The 21,060-nt window shown below is 39.0% G+C and overlaps 1 protein-coding gene across 5 annotated transcripts in view; it reads left to right on the top strand.

The window, feature by feature from the left end:
- The first annotated feature begins 1,574 nt into the window (after positions 1 to 1,574).
- Positions 1,575 to 21,060, top strand: part of LOC139766193 (uncharacterized) — a 197,098-nt gene continuing 177,612 nt past the window's right edge. Inside the window, exons 1-5 of one of the 5 annotated variants that reach the window (XM_071694468.1) lie at positions 1,575 to 2,021; positions 12,587 to 12,661; positions 12,862 to 12,979; positions 13,248 to 13,354; positions 18,810 to 18,924. In XM_071694468.1, coding sequence (XP_071550569.1) covers positions 12,887 to 12,979; positions 13,248 to 13,354; positions 18,810 to 18,924 — 315 coding nt within the window. In that variant the 5' untranslated portion in view covers positions 1,575 to 2,021; positions 12,587 to 12,661; positions 12,862 to 12,886. Of the gene's footprint in view, positions 2,022 to 12,586; positions 12,662 to 12,834; positions 12,980 to 13,247; positions 13,355 to 18,809; positions 18,925 to 21,060 lie in introns of all 5 variants that reach the window. The other 4 variants (XM_071694466.1, XM_071694467.1, XM_071694469.1 and 1 more) reach the window with 4 other exon arrangements.

The following is a 21,060-nucleotide window of genomic DNA, read 5'->3' as shown; positions in this document are numbered from 1 at the left end:
TTAACAACCTCTGCTATGAACAATATATCCTGTGTAACAATACAAGTGATGTCATGAGCGGATTAAATCTATGAACACGATTCAGTAGAGAGAAAAAAAAATAGAAAGCTGGTGTATGAGTTGTAGGAGTTAGGGAGTCGTGTATGTAGAGGGAGGGAAGGTGTCATATATGTGGAGGAGGTAGGGAATCATGTATGTGGAGGGAGTCATATGTGGAGGTAGGGAACCATGTATGTGGAGGATGGAAGGAGTCGTGTATGTGGAGGGAGTCATATATGTGGAGGGAGGGAGTCATGCATGTGAAGGAGAGGCATGTATTTGGAGGAGGGAGGGAGTCATGTACGTGGAGGAGGAAGGGAGTCTTATGTGAAGTGAAGAAAGGAGCCATGTGTGTGGAGGAGGTAGGGATTCATGAGTGTGGAGGAGGAGGGAAGTCTTATGTGGAGTTGAAGAAAGGAGCCATGTGTGTGGAGGAGGTAGGGATTCATGAGTGTGGAGGAGGAAGGAAGTCTTATGTGGAGTTGAAGAAAGGAGCCATGTGTGTGGAGGAGGAAGGGAGCCTTATGTGGAGTGAAGAAAGGAGCCATGTGTGTGGAGGAGGTAGGGATTCATGTGTGTGGAGGAGGAAGGGAGCCTTATCTGGAGTGAAGAAAGGAGCCATGTGTGTGGAGGAAGTAGGGAGTCATGTGTGTGGAGGAAGGGAGTCTTATGTGGAGTGAAGAAAGGAGTCATGTGTGTGTGGAGGAGGTAGGGAGTCTTATGTGGAGTGAAGAAAGGAGTCGTGTGTGGAGGAAGGAAGTCTTATGTGGAGTGAAGAAAGGAGCCATGTGTGTGGAGGAGGTAGGGAGCCATGTGTGTGGAGGAGGAAGGGAGTCTTATGTGGAGTGAAGAAAGGAGTCATGTGTGTGGAGGAGGTAGGGAGTCTTAAAAGGAGTGAAGAAAGGAGTCATGTGTGTGGAGGAGGAAGGAAGTCTTATGTGGAGTGAAGAAAGGAGTCATGTGTGTGGAGGAGGTAGGGAGTCTTATGTGAAGAAAGGAGTCATGTGTGTGGAGGAGGAAGTCTTATGTGGAGGGAAGAAAGGAGCCATGTGTGTGGAGGAGGTAGGGAGCCATGTGTGTGGAGGAGGTAGGGAGCCATGTGTGTGGAGGAGGAAGGGAGTCTTATGTGGAGTGAAGAAAGGAGTCATGTGTGTGGAGGAGGTAGGGAGTCTTATGTGAAGAAAGGAGTCATGTGTGTGGAGGTAGGGAGTCTTATGTGAAGAAAGGAGTCATGTGTGTGCAGGAGGAAGTCTTATGTGGAGTGAAGAAAGGAGCCATGTGTGTGGAGGAGGTAGGGAGCCATGTGTGTGGAGGAGGAAGGGAGTCTTATGTGAAGAAAGGAGTCATGTGTGTGGAGGAGGTAGGGAGTCTTATGTGGAGTGAAGAAAGGAACCATGTGTGTGGAGGAGGAAGGAAGTCTTATGTGGAGTGAAGAAAGGAGCCATGTGTGTGGAGGAGGTAGGGAGCCATGTGTGGAGGAGGGAGGGAGCCATGTGTGAGGCGGAGGACAACAGTGATCAGCTGAGGCGGGTCAGCTCCCTGTGCTCAGTATATCCAGCTCATGCAACATCAAACTCAAGGCACACATGTACTCTCCACCGGATCTTAGAATCGATTGGTATCCACCAGAACTCGATTATTACGATGATTATATGAAACAATTTCAATGTTACCCATAGATAGCTGAGAGATGCATTGTCATATCTCGAGTGATAGATTTTGAAATTGATATCAATGGTCAACGGCGGCAAAAGAGTGCGTTCTCGAGACTCGAACATGTGTGCAAAAGTATCGCTTTTTTTCTTGTGATATTTCAGATGACACCGAACAACAACCGTCTTTCAATTCACAGTGTTCAATGAGTGTTGTGTAATGTGAATTCATCGTTGGAAGCTGACATTTTCCTCCTTAGGAACGAAGTTCAAGAAATAGCTGGCCAGCAGGTGAGCAACGGTCGGCACAACTTGATGTGTTACGTTTTGGTAAGTAACTTCTAGTTCATTATGGAGGATAAAGTGAATGCTAGTGATGTCCTATAATGATCGTAATGTTTATAGTGCATATTTCCATGTATAGTTATTATGGATATGATTACCATGTCTGGAATAAACCCCGACTAATTTTGCCAGACGTAGTGTGGTAGTTGAATTATATCCTTGGTAATATTTAACTTTAGGTTTGTTAAATTGTAGCATATCTCGCTTACTGTATTTCTGTCTCTCTCGAGCAGGATTAATATTTTATATGTTGTAAGTCACGTATTTGGCTACTCATCATTGAGAAGTTTGGACACTTCCATGTTAATGGATGGATCGTCCAAGGTTAATACTAACCTTTATTGCTCTGTTCTTACTCAGTCCGATTTTGAATTTAGTTATAGTTTTGGCTTCACTTACTTATGGTAAGTCTCTGATTTTGAATTTAGTTATAGTTTTGGCTTCACTTACTTATGGTAAGTCTCTGATTTTGAATTTAGTTATAGTTTTGGCTTCACTTACTTATGGTAAGTCTCCGATTTTGAATTTAGTTATAGTTTTGGCTTCACTTACTTATGGTAAGTCTCTGATTTTGAATTTAGTTATAGTTTTGGCTTCACTTACTTATGGTAAGTCTCTGATTTTGAATTTAGTTATAGTTTTGGCTTCACTTACTTATGGTAAGTCTCTGATTTTGAATTTAGTTATAGTTTTGGCTTCACTTACTTATGGTAAGTCTCTGATTTTGAATTTAGTTATAGTTTTGGCTTCACTTACTTATGGTAAGTCTCCGATTTTGAATTTAGTTATAGTTTTGGCTTCACTTACTTATGGTAAGTCTCCGATTTTGAATTTAGTTATAGTTTTGGCTTCACTTACTTATGGTAAGTCTCTGATTTTGAATTTAGTTATAGTTTTGGCTTCAGTTACTTATGGTAAGTCTCTGATTTTGAATTTAGTTATAGTTTTGGCTTCACTTACTTATGGTAAGTCTCCGATTTTGAATTTAGTTATAGTTTTGGCTTCACTTACTTATGGTAAGTCTCCGATTTTGAATTTAGTTATAGTTTTGGCTTCACTTACTTATGGTAAGTCTCTGATTTTGAATTTAGTTATAGTTTTGGCTTCACTTACTTATGGTAAGTCTCCGATTTTGAATTTAGTTATAGTTTTGGCTTCACTTACATATGGTAAGTCTCCGATTTTGAATTTAGTTATAGTTTTGGCTTCACTTACTTATGGTAAGTCTCCGATTTTGAATTTAGTTATAGTTTTGGCTTCACTTACTTATGGTAAGTCTCTGATTTTGAATTTAGTTATAGTTTTGGCTTCACTTACTTATGGTAAGTCTCTGATTTTGAATTTAGTTATAGTTTTGGCTTCACTTACTTATGGTAAGTCTCTGATTTTGAATTTAGTTATAGTTTTGGCTTCACTTACTTATGGTAAGTCTCCGATTTTGAATTTAGTTATAGTTTTGGCTTCACTTACTTATGGTAAGTCTCTGATATTGAATTTAGTTATAGTTTTGGCTTCACTTACTTATGGTAAGTCTCTGATTTTGAATTTAGTTATAGTTTTGGCTTCACTTACTTATGGTAAGTCTCTGATATTGAATTTAGTTATAGTTTTGGCTTCACTTACTTATGGTAAGTCTCTGATATTGAATTTAGTTATAGATTTGGCTTCACTTACTTATGGTAAGTCTCTGATTTTGAATTTAGTTATAGTTTTGGCTTCACTTACTTATGGTAAGTCTCTAATATTGAATTTAGTTATAGTTTTGGCTTCACTTACTTATGGTAAGTCTCTGATATTGAATTTAGTTATAGTTTTGGCTTCAGTTACTTATGGTAGACTACTTCAAAAGAGTAAAGTTCTTAAATAGAAGAAGAGTAGTATCAGTTGTAGTTCAAACTTATTCTTTGTATCATTTCTCTAAATACCTTCTCATAGATCACAGTTTTGTGAGTCTGAAGACCATACACTCAGATGTCTCTTGACCACATCATTATCAGCTTTGGGTATTGAATTATTTTATATTTTGGTGCAAGTGCTTTATCACCAATTAAAGAAATTCAACATAATCCAAGAGAAAGTTTAAGTGGATTGTTTAGCACTCGCCACAGTACAGCAGGAAGGTTAGTGTATTATCAAGACGGAGACTGTAAAAATGGAATTATGAAAATACATACAAAAGAGCAGTAAACTGGTAATATGCACTTAGATTTCATTGTGGAATAGGTATCCTTTGGTATTGCTCATGTATTTCGGTGAGAGTTCTGCATTCCTTTTAGATTTTGGTGAATTTAGTAGTTTAGGAAGACTCATTTTAGGGTATAGTGTTTAGTGAATAAGCAACAGTTTGGGAGCATTTTATTTCATAAACTATACATTTATTAAGGAAGGCAATCATAGCAAGGGTTATGTTTATAAGAGAGAATTTTGTTGATGTAAATCTACGGAAAATAATTGTAAACATTCTACAGAGCCCATGAAAATTCACCAAACTTAATGCTTTAGCCGAAATGTACAATAGAAGTATACCATCACCAGATTAATCTTCTTCCAAGGATTGCATGATTTCTTGGTCCCTTGGCTGTTTGTTAGCGTTTGGCAGCATTTAGATGATACACAGTTATGGATATGTCTAGTATATTTTGATGTAGATATTGATGATTAAGATGAATTGTGATTGCTTATAAGGTTTTCATATGTCCTCTTGATTTTTTTTTTACATGTGTAGTACTAACTTGGGGGAAAAAAATATTGTTTCTTGAGGTGCAGTTTTCCAAGTCATGCTGTGCACCTGTGATTGTATTCACGAAGTACTACACTAGTATTGCAGAACTAAGTTGCCCGATATTCAAAGCTAATAGCATTGCTAAGCTAAACAAGACTTACCTCAAAATTTAGTATATCGATAAAGATTACCGCATCCTCTTCAGTTACTGTAACTTCAAGATCTTTAAACTTTCTTTTTGTAGCTTAATATTTCATAGTTGGACAGTTTCTGCAGGGCTTGCATGATGTTTAGAGAATATGATAATGATTGGAGCATGATTTGGAGCATTGTATTCTATTCTTCAATATTAGGAGTTAGCGTGATGGTTATGACATTTGTAAATATTAGTGGAAATGTGGGGATAGTTATTGTAAGAATAGGGTAAACATGTAAAATATACTGACAGAACTGATGAAAATTTTGCTGAAGCTGCCCAGCAACCGAGATGTATTTGAATTTGGAGTTGAAGTAACTGCTCACAAGAAAAATGATTGGGCACTTTTACAATTCCTGTAAGCTTTTAAGAAGCCGACTTTGTAATTACTTATTTGAACTGTACAGAGAGCGAGTTTTACACTCATGGGGCTCCATCTCTTGAACATTCTACATTTTCTAATCTCATACAACTTCTTAGATTTAAGAATGCTATCTGCATTAGCCATATCTTCAGTCATCCTTTTCTGTTCTTCCTGTACTCCTGTATGTACTTAAAGTATTTCTTTACATATTTTTGACAAGTTTCTTGTTTAATTTTATCTTATGTCCTCATGTTGCTCTCTCCCCTCTCGTGAAGTTCTGTTCCATAATCATGTCATCAATCAGCTTAAAAAAAACAACTTAGGGTTGAGATTTGGTAACTTCTCTCTTCTTTCTTCATAGATGAAAGAGAATGAATTTAGATAACTGAATGATAGTACCATCTTCGTTGTCTCCCCTAGACCTTCTTCATTAACTCTTTGCTTCTCTAGGTGGAGGAGTATGTTCTAATTTTTGTCTTTTGTAGGATATGAACAGCATGCTAAATGTTTTCTCAAACATATACTTGAAAGTTATTTAATAAGTGATAAAAGAGTTTGTCTCCTTTTCTGGTCTCCTAATGTGGGACTTTGACAACAGGTTAGGGTCAGTGTTGACTCCCAAGTCCTTCTCTCACACAAAATCCTGGAGCTTATTTCCTGTTTGATAACACTGAACAACAACATTTTTTCTCCATGAACTAAAATAGTTGGAAGTTATAGTACTTTTTATGCTGAATTTGAATCTGTTTTTAGAATTTTTCTATCAGGCATGACTTTTAAGAGACAGAGTGATTAGATTTTATTGTAAGTGTATATTACTCATCCATAAACAAGGTTGGTATCTTAAAAAACTTACCCCCTAAATTGTAGATGTGAACAATATTCAGCTATATTTAGCCACAGGAACATCCCATCTTTAGTGTTCAGCAGAAACCTGCCAACATAGAGGGGCACCACTTTCCTTGGTACTGCTTTTTCATGTTCAGAATGTTCTGGTGAAATCTTTCTCTGTGCTTATCACTGATTACCCAAAGATTATTCAGGAAGAAAGTCTTAAGTATGAGTCCAAAAAGTGAATTTTTATACTCATATTGCACCCCAGAGCTTTACATGAACTCAGTAGATCTTTTACAACGTAACAGTAGTTTTCTGATCCGTGATTCCCCCCCAAAATTGAATATTTATACTCATATTGCACCCCAGAGCTTTACATGAACTCAGTAGATCTTTTACAACGTAACAGTAGTTTTCTGATCCATGATTCCCCCAAAATCATTGCAAACTCTAAAATGACAGCTATGCAGTTTTTTCAACTTTATTTAGCTCGTCATTGATTTTGTCTCGAAACAATTCCCTGATCTGTGGTCCTACAAAAAATATCGTCCTTGATTTTTGCATCACTGATTCTGGGGAATTTATTCCTCATATTTGTGAATCCATGGCTAGTTGTATCCATACCTTTGTTATTGTCCAGCAACCTGAGCTTAATGTGCAAAGGAGGCAGACAAATTTTTTCAGGGTCGACAAGAGGAGGATTAATGACATTCTTCTTCCATAGAGTCAGTGATGTTCTTTGGCAACACTTTCTTTCCATGATTTTTCTTGTCTCAGTTGTCCCACTCACAGAGGAAACAACAGAACTTCGTGTGACCAAGTTGCATTCCGAGTAAAAGTGCCACATCCTTTAGGTCATACATTGCACTTAAAGTCCCCATACTTAACTTTTTCCAAAAGAAGCTTCCTCTTATCATACAGTTCCTTCATGTTAACTGCATGAGCCAGAGGAATGAAGGGGAACTTATTTTCCTTGTGGAGTAGAACCACTTTCAAACTTACTTTTGATGAGTCAGTAAACAAGTGCCACTCATCTATGTTATATTTATGGCCAAGTGCCTCCAAAACAGAACAGATGTCATTGCAAAACACTAGACAATCTTCAAGCGAGAAAAATTCTTTGAAAACGACATGGTAATCACTATAAAAACAAACTTTAGTTTCATTCTGGAGAAGATTCCAGCCCTTTATCATGGAACCCAAAAGTTCTGCTTGTTTCTTAGACAAATTTAAATTGCAGACGAGGTCATTAAAATTTTCTTGACTCTGTGAATGTAGTTCACTTGAAGAACAGTTTGCTTCAAATGTTGGATCCATATCGTCCTCTACTTGGTCTACTTTCTGATCACCAGACTTATCTTCACTTAATGTCATGTTTCTTGGAGGCTCTGGCACAAGTGATTCCTGACTGTGAGATACTGACCTCATAGCAAATGGTAAATTAGGATATTTGACAGTATGCTTGGATTTTGATGTTATACCATTTATATTTGTCGGGCTGAAGTAGCAATCCGAAGTGTGATCTTTTGGTTCTCTCCAAACCACAGGAATGGCAAAAAGCTTATGTCGTGAACCTTTTGCCCATGCTGTGAGAAGCCTGACACATGTGACACAACAAGTGTGGGGGTCCCAAGTTTTATCCTGGTCACTCACTTTACAACCAAAATAATGCTCATAACATTTTTTATTGAGGGGAATGAAAGAGTGTTTTTGCAGTATGAATGTCAGTTCACTGCAGATTTAGAAAGAAGAATTTGGATTATTTACACAGTTTCTCTGCATTATTATGGTGGATGGGGTATCAGCACAGCACTTGAATACACAAAAGCACAATTTGTCAACAGAGTGGAAAAGACACTGTTTACACATTGAGTTCTAGCCTGCAACTGACAAAAGAACTGCTACTCCTGAGTGGGCACTGTTTGAATGTCCTAACATTTCCAGTCATGTTTATGCAGGCCCCTGTGCTTCCAAAAAGAAGTTGTTGCATTTCTCAGACAATGAAAATAGCTGTTTGTTAAACTTTGTTTCAAATGCTTCGTAGAGTACTGGTACATATATGAGTATGCTGGAAGAAAAAACAATGGGTGATAGAGAAATTCCGAAAACATATTTGGATTCAGCGTGCACAAATGTGTAAGAAACAGATTTTTTTTCCTTGGGACAAATTCTTTGTTAAGTAGTGAGGCTCTCACTTTTTCCTATCCTGCTGACTTTACATATGTTGGGTCACTTTCATAAACCATTTATCATAACAGCTTTAGAGTCTATTTCGATCCTTTTGTAACCTGATACAGTCCTCCTTGCTTTTCACTTCCCTCATAGTTTTCTTTACTTTTTTGTTATCTGCAAACATTCAGATAGGAGTGCATACCTTCAGACCGGTCTGTCACATAGATCAAGAAGAGTAATGGTCTCAAAACAGAACCTTGGGGAACTCCACTGGTAACCTTCACACATTTGGAGAAGGCTTTCCTGATGTGTCCTCTGTTCCCTTCCACTAAGATAATCTTTTATCCCTTAGAGGAGTCTATTTTTTTTCTTCCTGCTGGGTATTCCAGCATCTTTATCAGCCTCCCATGCAGTACTTTCATGTTTTCCGGTGGTCAGGATTTAAACAATCTTCCCAGCCTTCCTTTTTGTCTTAGATAGAGCTCATTTTCTCAGAGGAATCTAATAGTTTTGTTACACATGACCTCCTATCCCTAAATCCATGTTGCCTCTGACTTTGGCAATTTCTCCTTGGTAGAAAGTCATTCATTTGCTTTCAGATTAACTTTCCCAGTACCTTACAAACCTTGCTTGTTAAGTAGACTAATTTGTAGTTCTGTGTCTTGTCTCATTTTTTCCTTATAGTTGGATATGATATTTGCCCTTTCCCTATCCCATGGCATTTTGCCTTCTTGAGTAACATCTTTAACAGTATCTCAAGAGGTTTGTTTAGTTTATCTGCACACATCGTTAGTATGTATGGTGAAATTTCAACAGGACCATGAGCCTTGTATGGGTCAAGACCTTTTAGTATTCTGTTAAAGTCTTCTCTAGATATCTCAATGTTCCATTAAGCCTTTTTCCCATCCCATCACAAAGGTTTCAGTGTCCTCCACTGTAAAAACATTTTTAACTTGTTACCTACTGAGTTCCTAGCATCCTTAAATCATCATCATGTGATGTTATGTGGTTTGAGAGGATATGGTTATGCTTAACTTCTTTAAAGGGCTGAACTGTAATGTTTGTTACCTACTGAGTTCCTAACATCCTTAAATCATCATCATGTGATGCTATGTGGTGTTTTAAGGTTTGAGAGGATATGGTTATGCTTAACTTTTTTAAGCAGTTGAACTCTAATGCTTTGAAATTGAAAAGAGGATATCGAGTGACATTTAGAAAGAGATATATGCAGAAATTCATTTTCAATTTCGATACATTTTTCCTCGATAGAGGAATGGGATCTTAGTGCTGTACAATATTACCAGAAGCATCTTGCAAGTGTCACGAGTGCATATGAATATAACAGTGGGACTTCCCAAAGCCTCAGGAAGGAAGAACATTCCTTCAACTCGTCATCAGTATTGTTTACATAATATCTGGCTAGTATGGGAAGATCATCGTGTCTCTTTCAGGGGGTCATGGAGTGGTGGTCCAGCAGGCGTAATGGAAGCGTTGTGTACTGGGACTTCTTAGGAGGTATTGGACAAGGGTGCAGCTGTTGGGCCTTTTGCATAATGCACAAGCACATTGCTTGGGGGAGATGGGGATGCCATTGTCAGTCTCCCAAGCAAAGTTGTACCTAGTGATGATACAGGCAGCAATCATGTCCCTTTTCCGTAACCCTTTTTCATAGACATATGAGAGGTCAGGGAGTTTACAGAGAGAATCATACCAGGTGGGCAGGGAGTCCAGGGGGATGGCTGTTTCCCAAGCTTCTCTCTGCTTGCTGTGAATTTGGGTCCCAAGGTGTTGAAGTGTTTGAAGAACATTGTAGTCAGGTGTGGCCTTTTTACAGCTGGTCTTGGCAAGGCCATCTGCTGCCTCATTCCCTGTGATACCAACATGACTAGGTATCCATAGGAATATCACAGGATGGCCTGCATCTTGAAGTGTTGATGTTAGCCCTCATATTTGGAGGATGAGGTCCCTATTCTCCCCAGATCCAAATGCAGTCCCATCAAGAGCAAACCTTAAGTCGCAGCAGACAAGCAGGGGGCAGAAACCACTGGCATTTTCCTCAGCAAAAAGAGCAGCAAGGAGAGTTATTAAATCAGCCTGAGTGGAGGATGCCCCAACAGAAACTCTTAGAGAGAGTTTGATTGGCTCAGGGGCATCAGGAAGGGAGATGTCAACACCAGTCCCAGCCCTACCCATAGCAGGGTCAACAGAGCTATCGGTGTAGAGGACGACCTACCTGGAGACCATTGGGTGATCCTGGAGAGATGGTGTGTGTGGAGAACAACAGGGTTCATCTGAGATTTTGGGAACAGTCCACAGAGGGCAATCACTTCAGGTTGAACGTCCAGCCATGGAGAGCAAGACAAACCAACAGTGGGGTTGATAACAATATCAGGCAGTAGGTTGTGTTCTTGAAGGGCTCAGATGAGTGCCTCTCACCACTGTCCTCTAGAAAGAGGTTAGCTTTGGAGAGCAGGAGTCAAGTTGGCCCGGATGTAGTTGCCTCGCGGATCCCGTAGAATGGAAGTGGTAGTTTTCAAGTAAATCGTGTGGACATGATCCTGTAAGGAGGAAAGGCCGAGTTTGGTATATTAGGAAGAAAATCGGGTCCACTGAGGGACCCCAAGGATGATATGAGGAGCCTTCCTTTGGATAACTTTGAGACGTTTACAGCATTCCTACTAATGTTGACGAGGGCAGGGGTGGCCTAGTTGACACAGAAGCGGACCAAGGACTTTTACATGGTGACAAGTACAGGGATGGTGGCACCAAGGGAACCCCTGCACATGGTGGAAAGGGAAGCGAGTCACCAAAAGCATATGTCTCAAAGATAATGGACTTCAGGGATCTGACAACGTGTGCAAGTTACACACCCAGGTATTTTGCTTCATTAACCCAGTCCAAGGGCATTCTTGATCAGAACAGTGGGGAAGGTACAAACTGCACCAGTTCAGCTAAAATGAGGGCAGGCTGAGACGTATCAAAGGCACCCTTAATATGGAGGAAGATGGAGATTTGGACAGCTTGATTGCAGTAAAGGGAAGCAATGGAGTGTGGTGTGCTACAATGTTGTATGAAACCAGTGATGGAGTTGTGGAAACTGCCTATGGTGTGAAGGTGATGAAGTATTATTCACTCCATCATCTTATAAACACAAGAGTTAAGGCTAATGGGTTGATATTTCCTAGGATCTCCTGGTTTAGGGATGGGATTAATAATGGCCTTTTTCCAGTTAAAATGGAGAGCCCTAAGTTCATATGACACATTGTTGAGGGTGTGTAAGGCATTAAGGATGGAGTAGGTTATTTGATCATCTCCAGGAGAGGTGTCTTTTTCAGAGTGACGAGCACTGTCGTGCTTGAACTGTGTGATGGGATAATCAGTGAGGGCAGGGGAGGTTAGAGTAGCATGAATAACAGAGTCAGACACATTGATGCGATGCCATGACAGCAGTGACTTATGCCACACCCTTTCATGTGCTTTAGAGATGTTCATGGCCATGACAGCAGTGATTAATGCCACACCAGTTATATGCTTTACAGATGTTCATGGCTATGACAGAAGTAGGTGAAGCTCTTGTGGGATCAAAAGAACATGTGGAAACCTTGCCTAAATTTTGTTAACATCTGAAGTTTGTCTTAATGATTTGTAATGTTATAGTTTGAATATATCATAAACACCCATGATGGTGCTTATCATGCAAGAGTACGAGAGGTAAGAAATCTTTCACATTAGATTCAGTCATCATGTACTGGTTGATACCTAAATTTATGTCTGTCACAACATGTCTGCATATTTGGGGCATTAAGTGCATAATAGGTTATTGAATGTGTGATTATATATTTTAGATAGGGTTTCCTAAAACAAATTCTGAAAGACTAAGAAAGTATCTTTGTCTATGACTAGAATTGCCAAAAAATGTAAACATATCTAGTGAAGCATAGGGCAGCTCTAGTTGCTACTGCTCAGCCTCTTGACATGCTGTCAATTATTCCACAGTCTCCTTGCTGATTTTGGTATCATTATATTTTATCAAACATTACAGCTGTTGGGTCAAATTAGGTAAGCTTTTTATGAGTTTTGTAGGTTTTGATAAGTTTTTTTTTTTTTTTTTTTTTCCTCTATAACCTCACTTTTTTCCTCCCTCCCCAATGTCTCTTAAATATTATAGAATAGAAAATAAGTTCCATGTCAAACAGTACCAGTCTGAATCACTTCTTGTAAGAGTATGGAGCCAATTATAAGCCTTTCTTTCAAATCTACAGGTTATTATTGGTGCTTCTACAATGAATTTCTGCCATAGTTTGAAAATGGGGAAGGCTCTGAAGATCAGTGAAAATGTAGGTTCACTTGGTTCCATTATGTTAGGTTTGAAAGTACATGAATGGACAATGAAGTTTTGTTTCTTGGTTAGCCCCATGTAAGTGTTAAGGTGGTTGAATGATAGGTGTATTCTTAAATTTTGTTTAATTTGCAATATGGTACACATAAGAATTATGTTTCTGTTTTTTAGTACTATGATGCACTTTGAATGGATCAGATGCAGTAGTGTGCAGTAACCTGGGATGATGGAATTACTGGTGAAAAAGTTGAGTTGCAGTGCCTTACCTATAGACCAGCTAAATGAAGAACTGGATGCTGTGTTGCCAAAAGAGAAGGTACCTTACATCATATTAGAAATTTTATATTGTGGACTAACTTAACAAAAAACTATTAACATCATTTGTAATATATAATTATCATCATAAAGTGCTTTGAAAGTAGAAGCTTGAATGCGTCATAAGTACGTAATGACTTGACACTTGGAAAATTTTATTTGAATTTGTTAGCACTTCAATTTTAAAGAAATTTCTTTGGTTGAATGTGAATGATATGTATTCCAATACCAAAACATATACCAAAAAATTTTATCTGTTATATTGGCAGAAGAGAAACCAGCTTCCATGGGTGGAAGTTGTTGAGCATCTGTTCAAGAGAGCTGCAGATTCTTCCTCAGAAACGCTATTTGAAAATGTATCCAAAATCACTGAAAAGTAAGTATTTAATGATGCACTCTATTGAAATACTCTATAGAATGGTATCTTATGTCTACTCATTGTGTGTGTAAAGGGAAAGGGGCATTATCTATACATTTTATATCCTATAGACAGGTCTCCCCATATGGACATGTTAATAGGATTTTTGAGTACAGGTATTTTCCTTTATTTTATTTTATAACCGTTTGATTTTTTCAGCCCAGCAAGGTAGCGCCAGGAACAAACAACTTCAAGGAGAAAGTCCTCTCTTACACCCTTTTTTGCTGCTACTTTTAGAAAGTATTGTAATAATACAGTACAGGATGATTTCTATCCTGTTCCTGCCTATTCCCCTCTTAGTTTTTTTTACAACCTTTAAATGTGATGGAAGGATATACTCTACCCTTTCCCAGTGGATATTAATTCATTATTGAGTGCAACATTAAAGATATTTTTGGGATGCCATTTCAAAGTGAGCCTTATATTGCATGGATTATACCTCTCATTTTACTTACATAATGCTACACACTTTTCAGTACCCCTTTTCCCTTTCTTTCTGTGTTGTGTACCTTCTCTTATAGCATTTTTTGTGAAATTGCTTTTGAACTTCTCTTTCAGTTCTTCACAAATCCTCTACACATCTTTCCTCTGAATCCCAGAGCCTGATTAAAGCCTGATTAGCCACCTTGTAGCTGACAGTTTATATTAGTGATAGATGATTTAAATGCGAAGGTGAGTAATGTGGCAATTGAGGGTATGATTGGTGTACATGGGGTATTCAGTGTTGTGAATGGAAATGGTGAAGAGCTTGTGGATTTGTGTACTGAAAAAAGACTGGTGATTAGGAATGCCTGGTTTAAAAAGAGGGATATACATAAGTATACGTACATGAGTAGGAGAGATGGTAAAAGGGCATGATTAGATTACTTGGTAATTGTTAAGCATGTAAAAGAGACTTTTGGATGTTGATGTACTGAGAGGGGCAGCTGGAGGGATGTCTTATCACCATCTTGTGGAGGCAAAGGTGAAAATTTGTAGAGGTTTTCAAAAAAGAAGAGAGAATGTTGGAGAGAAGAGAGCGGTGAGAGTGAGCTTGGAAAGGAGACTTGTGTGAGGAAATACGAGGGTAGATTGAGTGTAGAATGGCAAAAGGTGAGAGCAAATGATGTGAGGAGAGTGGTTGAGGAATGGGAAATGGGAGGTGGGCAGATTAGAAAGGATAGTGAGTGGTGGGATGAAAAAGTAAAGTTGTTGGTGAAAGAGAAAAGAGAGGCGTTTGGATAGTACTTATAAGGAAGAGTGCAAATGACTTGGAGATTTATAAAAGAAAGTGGCAGGAAGTCAAGAGGAAGGTGCAAGGGTTGAAAAAGGGGGCAAATGAGAGTAGGGGTGAGAGAGTATCATTAAACTTTAGGGAGGATAAAAAGGTGTTTTAGAAGGAGGTAAATAATGTGTGTAAAACAAGAGAACAAATGGGAACATCAGTGAAGGGGGCAAGGGGGGAAGTAATAACAATTAGTGGTGAAGTGAGGAGGAGGTGGAGTGAGTGTTTTGAAGGTTTGTTGAATGTTTGATGATAGAGTGGCAGATGTAGGGTGTTTTGGTTGGAGTGGTGTGTGAAGTGAGAGGGTCACGGAGAATGGTATGGTAAGAGAGAAGAGGTAGTGAAAGCCTGTGGAAGATGAATCCTGGCAAGGTGGCAGGTTTGGATGGTATTGCAGTAGCATTGATTAAGAAAGGGGTGACTGTGTTGTTGACTGGTTTGTAAGGATATTCAGTGTATGTATGGATCATGATCAAGTTCCTGATGATTGGCAGAATGCTTGCATAGTGCCATTGTACAGAGGCGAAGGGAATAAAGATGAGTGCTCAAACTACAGAGGCATAAGTTTGTTGAGTATTCCTAGGAAATTGTATGAGGGGGTGAAGGCATGTACAGAGCACCAGATCAGGGAGGAGCAGTGTGGTCTCCGAAGTGGTAGAGGATGTGTGGATCAGGTGTTTGCTTTGAAGAATGCATGTGAGAAATACTTTGAAAAATGGATGGATTTTTATGTAGCATTTATGGATCTGGAGATGGCATATGATAGGATTGATGGAGATGTTTTGTGGAAGGTCTTAAGAGAATATGGTGTGGGAGGTAAGTTGCTATAAGCAGTGAAAAGTTTTTGCCAAGGATGTAAGGCATGTATACAATTAGGAAGAGAGGAGAGTGATTGGTTCCCAGTGAAGGTCAGTCTGCAGCAGGGGTGTGTGATTTCCCCTTGGTTGTTTAATTTGTTTATGGATGGGGTGCTTAGGTAAATACAAGAGTTTTGTAGAGGGGTAAGTATGCAGTTTGTTGGGGATGAGAGGGACTGGGAAGTGTCGAATGTTGTTTGCCAACAATACAGCTCTGGTGTCTGATTTGAGTGAGAAACTGCAGAAGTTGGTCGCCAAGTTTAGGAAAGTGTATGAAAGGAGAATGTTGAGAGCATATGTGAAGGTTATCAGGATCAGTTGGGTTGAGGGACAAATAAATTTGGGATGTAAGTTTGAATGGAGAAAAATTGGAGGAATGAGGGGGCAAAGGTTCTGGAAGTAGTGAAGAATGCATGGAAGGAGAAACATTATCTTGGAGTGCAGATATGGGTATGTTTGAGGGAATAGTAGTTCCAACAACATTACATGGTTGCGATGCTTGGGTTATTCTGTAGATAGGGTTGTTCCGAGGAGGCTGGATGTGTTGGAAATGAAATGTTTGAAGACAGTATGTGGTGTGAGGTGGTTTGATTAAGTAACGGAAGGGTAAGAGAGATGTGTGGTAATAAAGAGTATGGTTGAGAGAGCTGAAGAGGGTGTGTTGAAATGGTGTGGGCACTTAGAGAGAATGAGTGAGGAAAGATTGACAAAGAGGATATATATGTCAGAGGCGTAGGAACAAGGAGAAGCAGAAGACCACATTGGAGGTGGAAGGATAGAGTGAAAAAGATTTTGAGTGATTGGGGCATGAACGTATAGGAGGAAGAGAGGCGTGCAAGGAATATAGTGAATTGGTAAGATGTGGTCGAGTGTGAACTAATGTGGCTTTTTTAAAAGAGTCTGTTGTCCCTGGTGCTACCTCGCTGAAGTAGGGCATGGTGATGCTGTTTCCTGTGGGGCAGGGTGGTATCAGGAATGGCAGAAGGCAAGCAAGTATGAATATGTATATGTATGTATATGTGCATGTATGGGCTTTTATGTGTATATATGTGTATATGAGTGGATGAGCCGTCCTTTGTCTGTTTCCAGGTGCTTCCTTGCTGATGCGGGAAATGGCGATCAAGTATAATAAATGATGATAAATAAATAGTTTATGGAAAAGTTATTAATTTTCTTTTGACTTCTACATGATATTTTTTCCAAATTTAATTGTTTTTCCTTTCTGATCGTGCTATATTTTATCTATCTGTATTTCTGATGCTTCTTTCAATTAGAACTCTCTCAAGGTGGTAGCCACAGCAATAGTCTTGATAAGTAGTGGCCTCCAGTGCCCTTTCTTATTTTTTAGTGCCTTACCCTTAACAAGTCAATGGTAGATGACAACTATTGGGTAGTGTTTGCAGAGGCTCCTACCTAATGCTTCTACATACTACTATTATCTAATGCTCCAGCCTAAATGATCCTACCTGCTACTTCTATCCACTGCTATCATTTTGCCAAAAGGCAGGGCTAGTGCTTAGTGCTCACCTCAGAAAAATTATAGTTACAAAGAATGAGATATGTAAGTTGTGTGTTATGTATGGCAAGGAGAGACTGCATGTTTGTGGAGAGAATGCCTGTAGTCCACATGTGGGTGAGGCAGAAAGAAAAGATAGCTATCTGAGTCAGAGGAGTGCAACTTGACAACCACTGAAGTGCTGGCTCACAAAGCAATTGTCACTAACCCTCCCACAACCCAGGTTGGTAGTACTGGTAACATACCTCCCTGGTCGTTGGCTGCCTACCAATTACTTATTATACTCATTCCTTGCTTTCGTATCCCACAGTGAAATCACTTTTGAACGTTTCATTCATTTTCTCACGTCATCTTATACAATTCTTTCCTCAAATCCCGTGGTCTGATTAGAGCCTGATTAGTTACTCTTTAGCTGACAATTTACTCATGATTATTTTATGGAAAAGTTTTGAATTTTTTCTTGACTTGTACATAAAATTCTCTCCATAGTTTCATTATTCTTCCTTTTATTCTGCTATACTCATTCATTGCTTTCTTGTACTTAACAAATGCTGGGTGGCTGGAGTGCCACTACAGTACATTTCAAAGTTCCTTTGAGTACTCAAATCTCATTTTAACAATACCTCTGTAAACTTTACATAACCTTTCATCACATTGCATAGGTTCCTAGCTATTGAACCCCATTTTCCAGTTTATATTACCATAGATATTGACTGATGTATTATGCATGACAGCTAGAGAGTTGATGTGAAAGAAAGGCTGTGTCTGTCTGTTCTTGATATAGCGCTATCTTGCTAACTTGGGAAATAGTGAACTTGTATGAAAAAGAAAGATATTATTGAGTGTTATGAAGTATTGACAATTAAAGTGTCTGTAAAAACACTGTCTGGCTCCCATATATAATCAAAAGCAATACGTAGCTAAGATTTGTTGTGGATGCAAGCATATGATGCTCTCATGGTGAAATTATTGTACATCTGGTTGTGGAGACTATTGTTTCTAATGGTGTGGGCACTAGCAACCTGCATCAGTGTGCATTAGACAATCTTGAGGGTAGGATGTTCTCTCTCTACTCTTTCTAGCTGCTACTTCATTTTGGGAGTTTTGCTTCTGGGGGCTGTATTTCTTTTACCTTTGCAAGATAGTTGGATCATATCTTTCTAAGCAGGAGAAACCAAAATTTTTGCTTGGAAGCAAAAAAAATGTGTGTATTTCTGAGATATCTAGGTTCAGAAGGCACTCAGAATGCACAGTCAGATGGGTGCTTCCTGCAGCACCTCATCAGTGCCTCACCTTATTCAGGAGATTAAGACTGTATGAACCCAACACATGGACCTAGAGTACTTCAGGAACTTTACCGGTTCCATGTTGAGACATTTGCAAATGGTAATGAGGGCTAAAGGAGAGATGAAATAGTAGTGAAATGTAAGTATGATATTGCCTGTGAATATATACAGAGGGGGCAGACAAGGCTGCTTGCTGACTCTAAGCCTTTGGAGGTAGTATGGCTGTTGGTGTGAATATATGTTAAAACCCTTCATGGGGTTTATCATTAGATGAGAAATTACATTTGTTGAGGTGGTGGAAATTTGGGCATATGCGTGGCAACATTGATTATATTGAATCATGAAGGAAAAGTGTGATTAGCTTGGAACAATAACAAAAAGTATTCACCATGCTGAAAAAGAGATATAACATTCTATTGCTGAGTCTCTTGGATAGTTCACAGAGTTAAGGGATGCTTTTACATTTCTAATGAGTCTTTTCTTTTTTCAGCAACTTAGAAAAGACGGTCCAGAGAGTGTTAAGGAACTCAAAGAAAGATGGGCATATTTATTGTGCTTCCCTTTCCAATCTTATTTTACATATCCAGTACTCCATTGAGGATATGGTGAGTTTGAAGAAGTCAGCAGGAATCATAACCATTACTGTGTTGGTTAAACGTATTTTGTGGTGTTCGTTTGCTGTCATCATTGATTCTCACTTTCTGGTTTCAGGGTTTGTCATAGTTGTAGTCAGGTAAGGTGTTGTATATTTTCTTTAAATTCATGCCCATTTATGTTTAATGTATGAAGTGCAATCATCCTCTCAGTTCAGTCATATTCTAAATATATGTTCATTGTGTTAAAATAATCTAAGTTTTCTACAATGCTGAAAGGCTTGATTATTCACTTGGCTCACTTACACAATTCAGAAATGGCTTAACATCATTTCATCTGTTGTTAATTGTTTCATAATGATTTGGTTGATAATAGGATGGGCTTTAAAGTTGCTTGGAGACAAATTAAAATCCTTAGTATTAGCAATTAAGACAGTTTCAATGAAGGTACGGGTAGCATAATCAGCAGAAGGGTATAAAATTACTGGACTTTTAAGGTCTACAGGGTGATTGTTTTCATGACAGTGTTTAGCGATCATATTTTTGTGGTCGTCCTATGTAATGAATGATGGTGCCGGTAACACCTCTCAGTTTTCCCAGTCTGGCCAATATATACATCTTTACATGCCTTACATTTGACAGCATAAACACTCCCAACTATTGGCCCCAATGCCATATATCCTTGACACGTCCCATGAAGCATTCCACTTGATTTGTATACTTTCTTCATATCCATAAAAGCTGCATACAGCTTCTTACCTTTCACCAAATACTTTTCTACGGTCATCTTTATTACAAAAGTCTGATCCACACATCCCTACCTTTCCTAAAACCTCCTTGCTTTTCACTTATTCTGTATTCAGTCACTTCCATCACTCTGTCAGTTACTATTGTTGCACACACTTTTCCTGATATACTTGATAGACTTATTCCTCTATGATTTCTACGTATAGACTTATTCCTCTATGATTTCTACGTACATCTGTAACACCTTTTCCTTTGAATAAAGGAAAGATGATAGCTTTCACCCAGTTCTCAGGCACAACCTTCTGTTTCTATGCTGAATTACATACAGGTTGTACCTCTCTAATCTGGTGCTCTGTGGTTCGGCAACTCCCATGGTCTGGAGCATTTTGAATCTGCCCCCATTAGTTTATTGATCTGCCACCAGGGTGGCACTGTTAGCCACTTTAGGGTGCCAAAGACTGTTGACATTCCAGCTGAGTTAATTAATACTTCCCACGCATTCCTCATGTGTCGTAGAAGGTGACTAAAGGGGACGGGAGCGGGGGGCTAGAAACCCTCCCCTTTTTGTATTTTAACTTTCTAAAAGGGGAAACAGAAAGAGTCACGCGGGAGTGCTCATCCTCCTCGAAGGCTCAGATTGGGGTATCTAAATGTGTGTGGATGTAACCAAGATAAGAAAAAAGGAGAGATAGGTAGTATGTTTGAGGAAAGGAACCTGGGTGTTTTGGCTCTGAGTGAAACGGAGCTCAAGGATAAAGGGGAAGAGTGGTTTGGGAATGTCTTGGGAGTAAAGTCAGGGGTTAGTGAGAGGACAAGAGCAAGGGAAGGAGTAACACTACTCCTGAAACAGGAGTGGTGGGAGTATGTGATAGAGTGTAAGAAGTTAACTCTAGATTGATATAGGTAAAACTGAAAGTGGATGGAGGGAGATGGGTGATTATTGGTGCATATGCACCTGGGCATGAGAAGAAAGATTATGAGAGGCAAGTGTTTTGGGAGCAGCTGAGTGAGTGTGTTAGTAGTTTTGATGCACAAGACTAGGTTATAGTGATGGGTGATTTGAATGCAAAGGTGAGTAATTTGGCAGTTGAGGGAATAATTGGTGTACATGGGGTGTTCAGTGTTGTAAATGGAAATGGTGAGGAGCTTGTAGATTTATGTGCTGAAAAAGGACTGGTGATTGGGAATACCTGGTTTAAAAAGAGAGATTTACATAAGTATACATATGTAAGTAGGAGAGATGGCCAGAGAGCGTTATTGGATTACGTGTTAATTGATAGGTGCGTGAAAGAGAGACTTTTGGATGTTAATGTGCTGAGAGGTGCAACTGGAGGGATCATTATCTTGTGGAGGCAAAGGTGAAGATTTGTAAAAGTTTTCAGAAAAGAAGAATGTTGGGGT

Source organism: Panulirus ornatus, chromosome 57, assembly GCF_036320965.1.
Source record: "Panulirus ornatus isolate Po-2019 chromosome 57, ASM3632096v1, whole genome shotgun sequence".
NCBI lineage: Eukaryota > Metazoa > Arthropoda > Malacostraca > Decapoda > Palinuridae > Panulirus > Panulirus ornatus.
The sequence above is the reverse complement of the archived record's forward strand: the minus strand, read 5'-3'. Positions and strand labels throughout refer to the sequence as shown.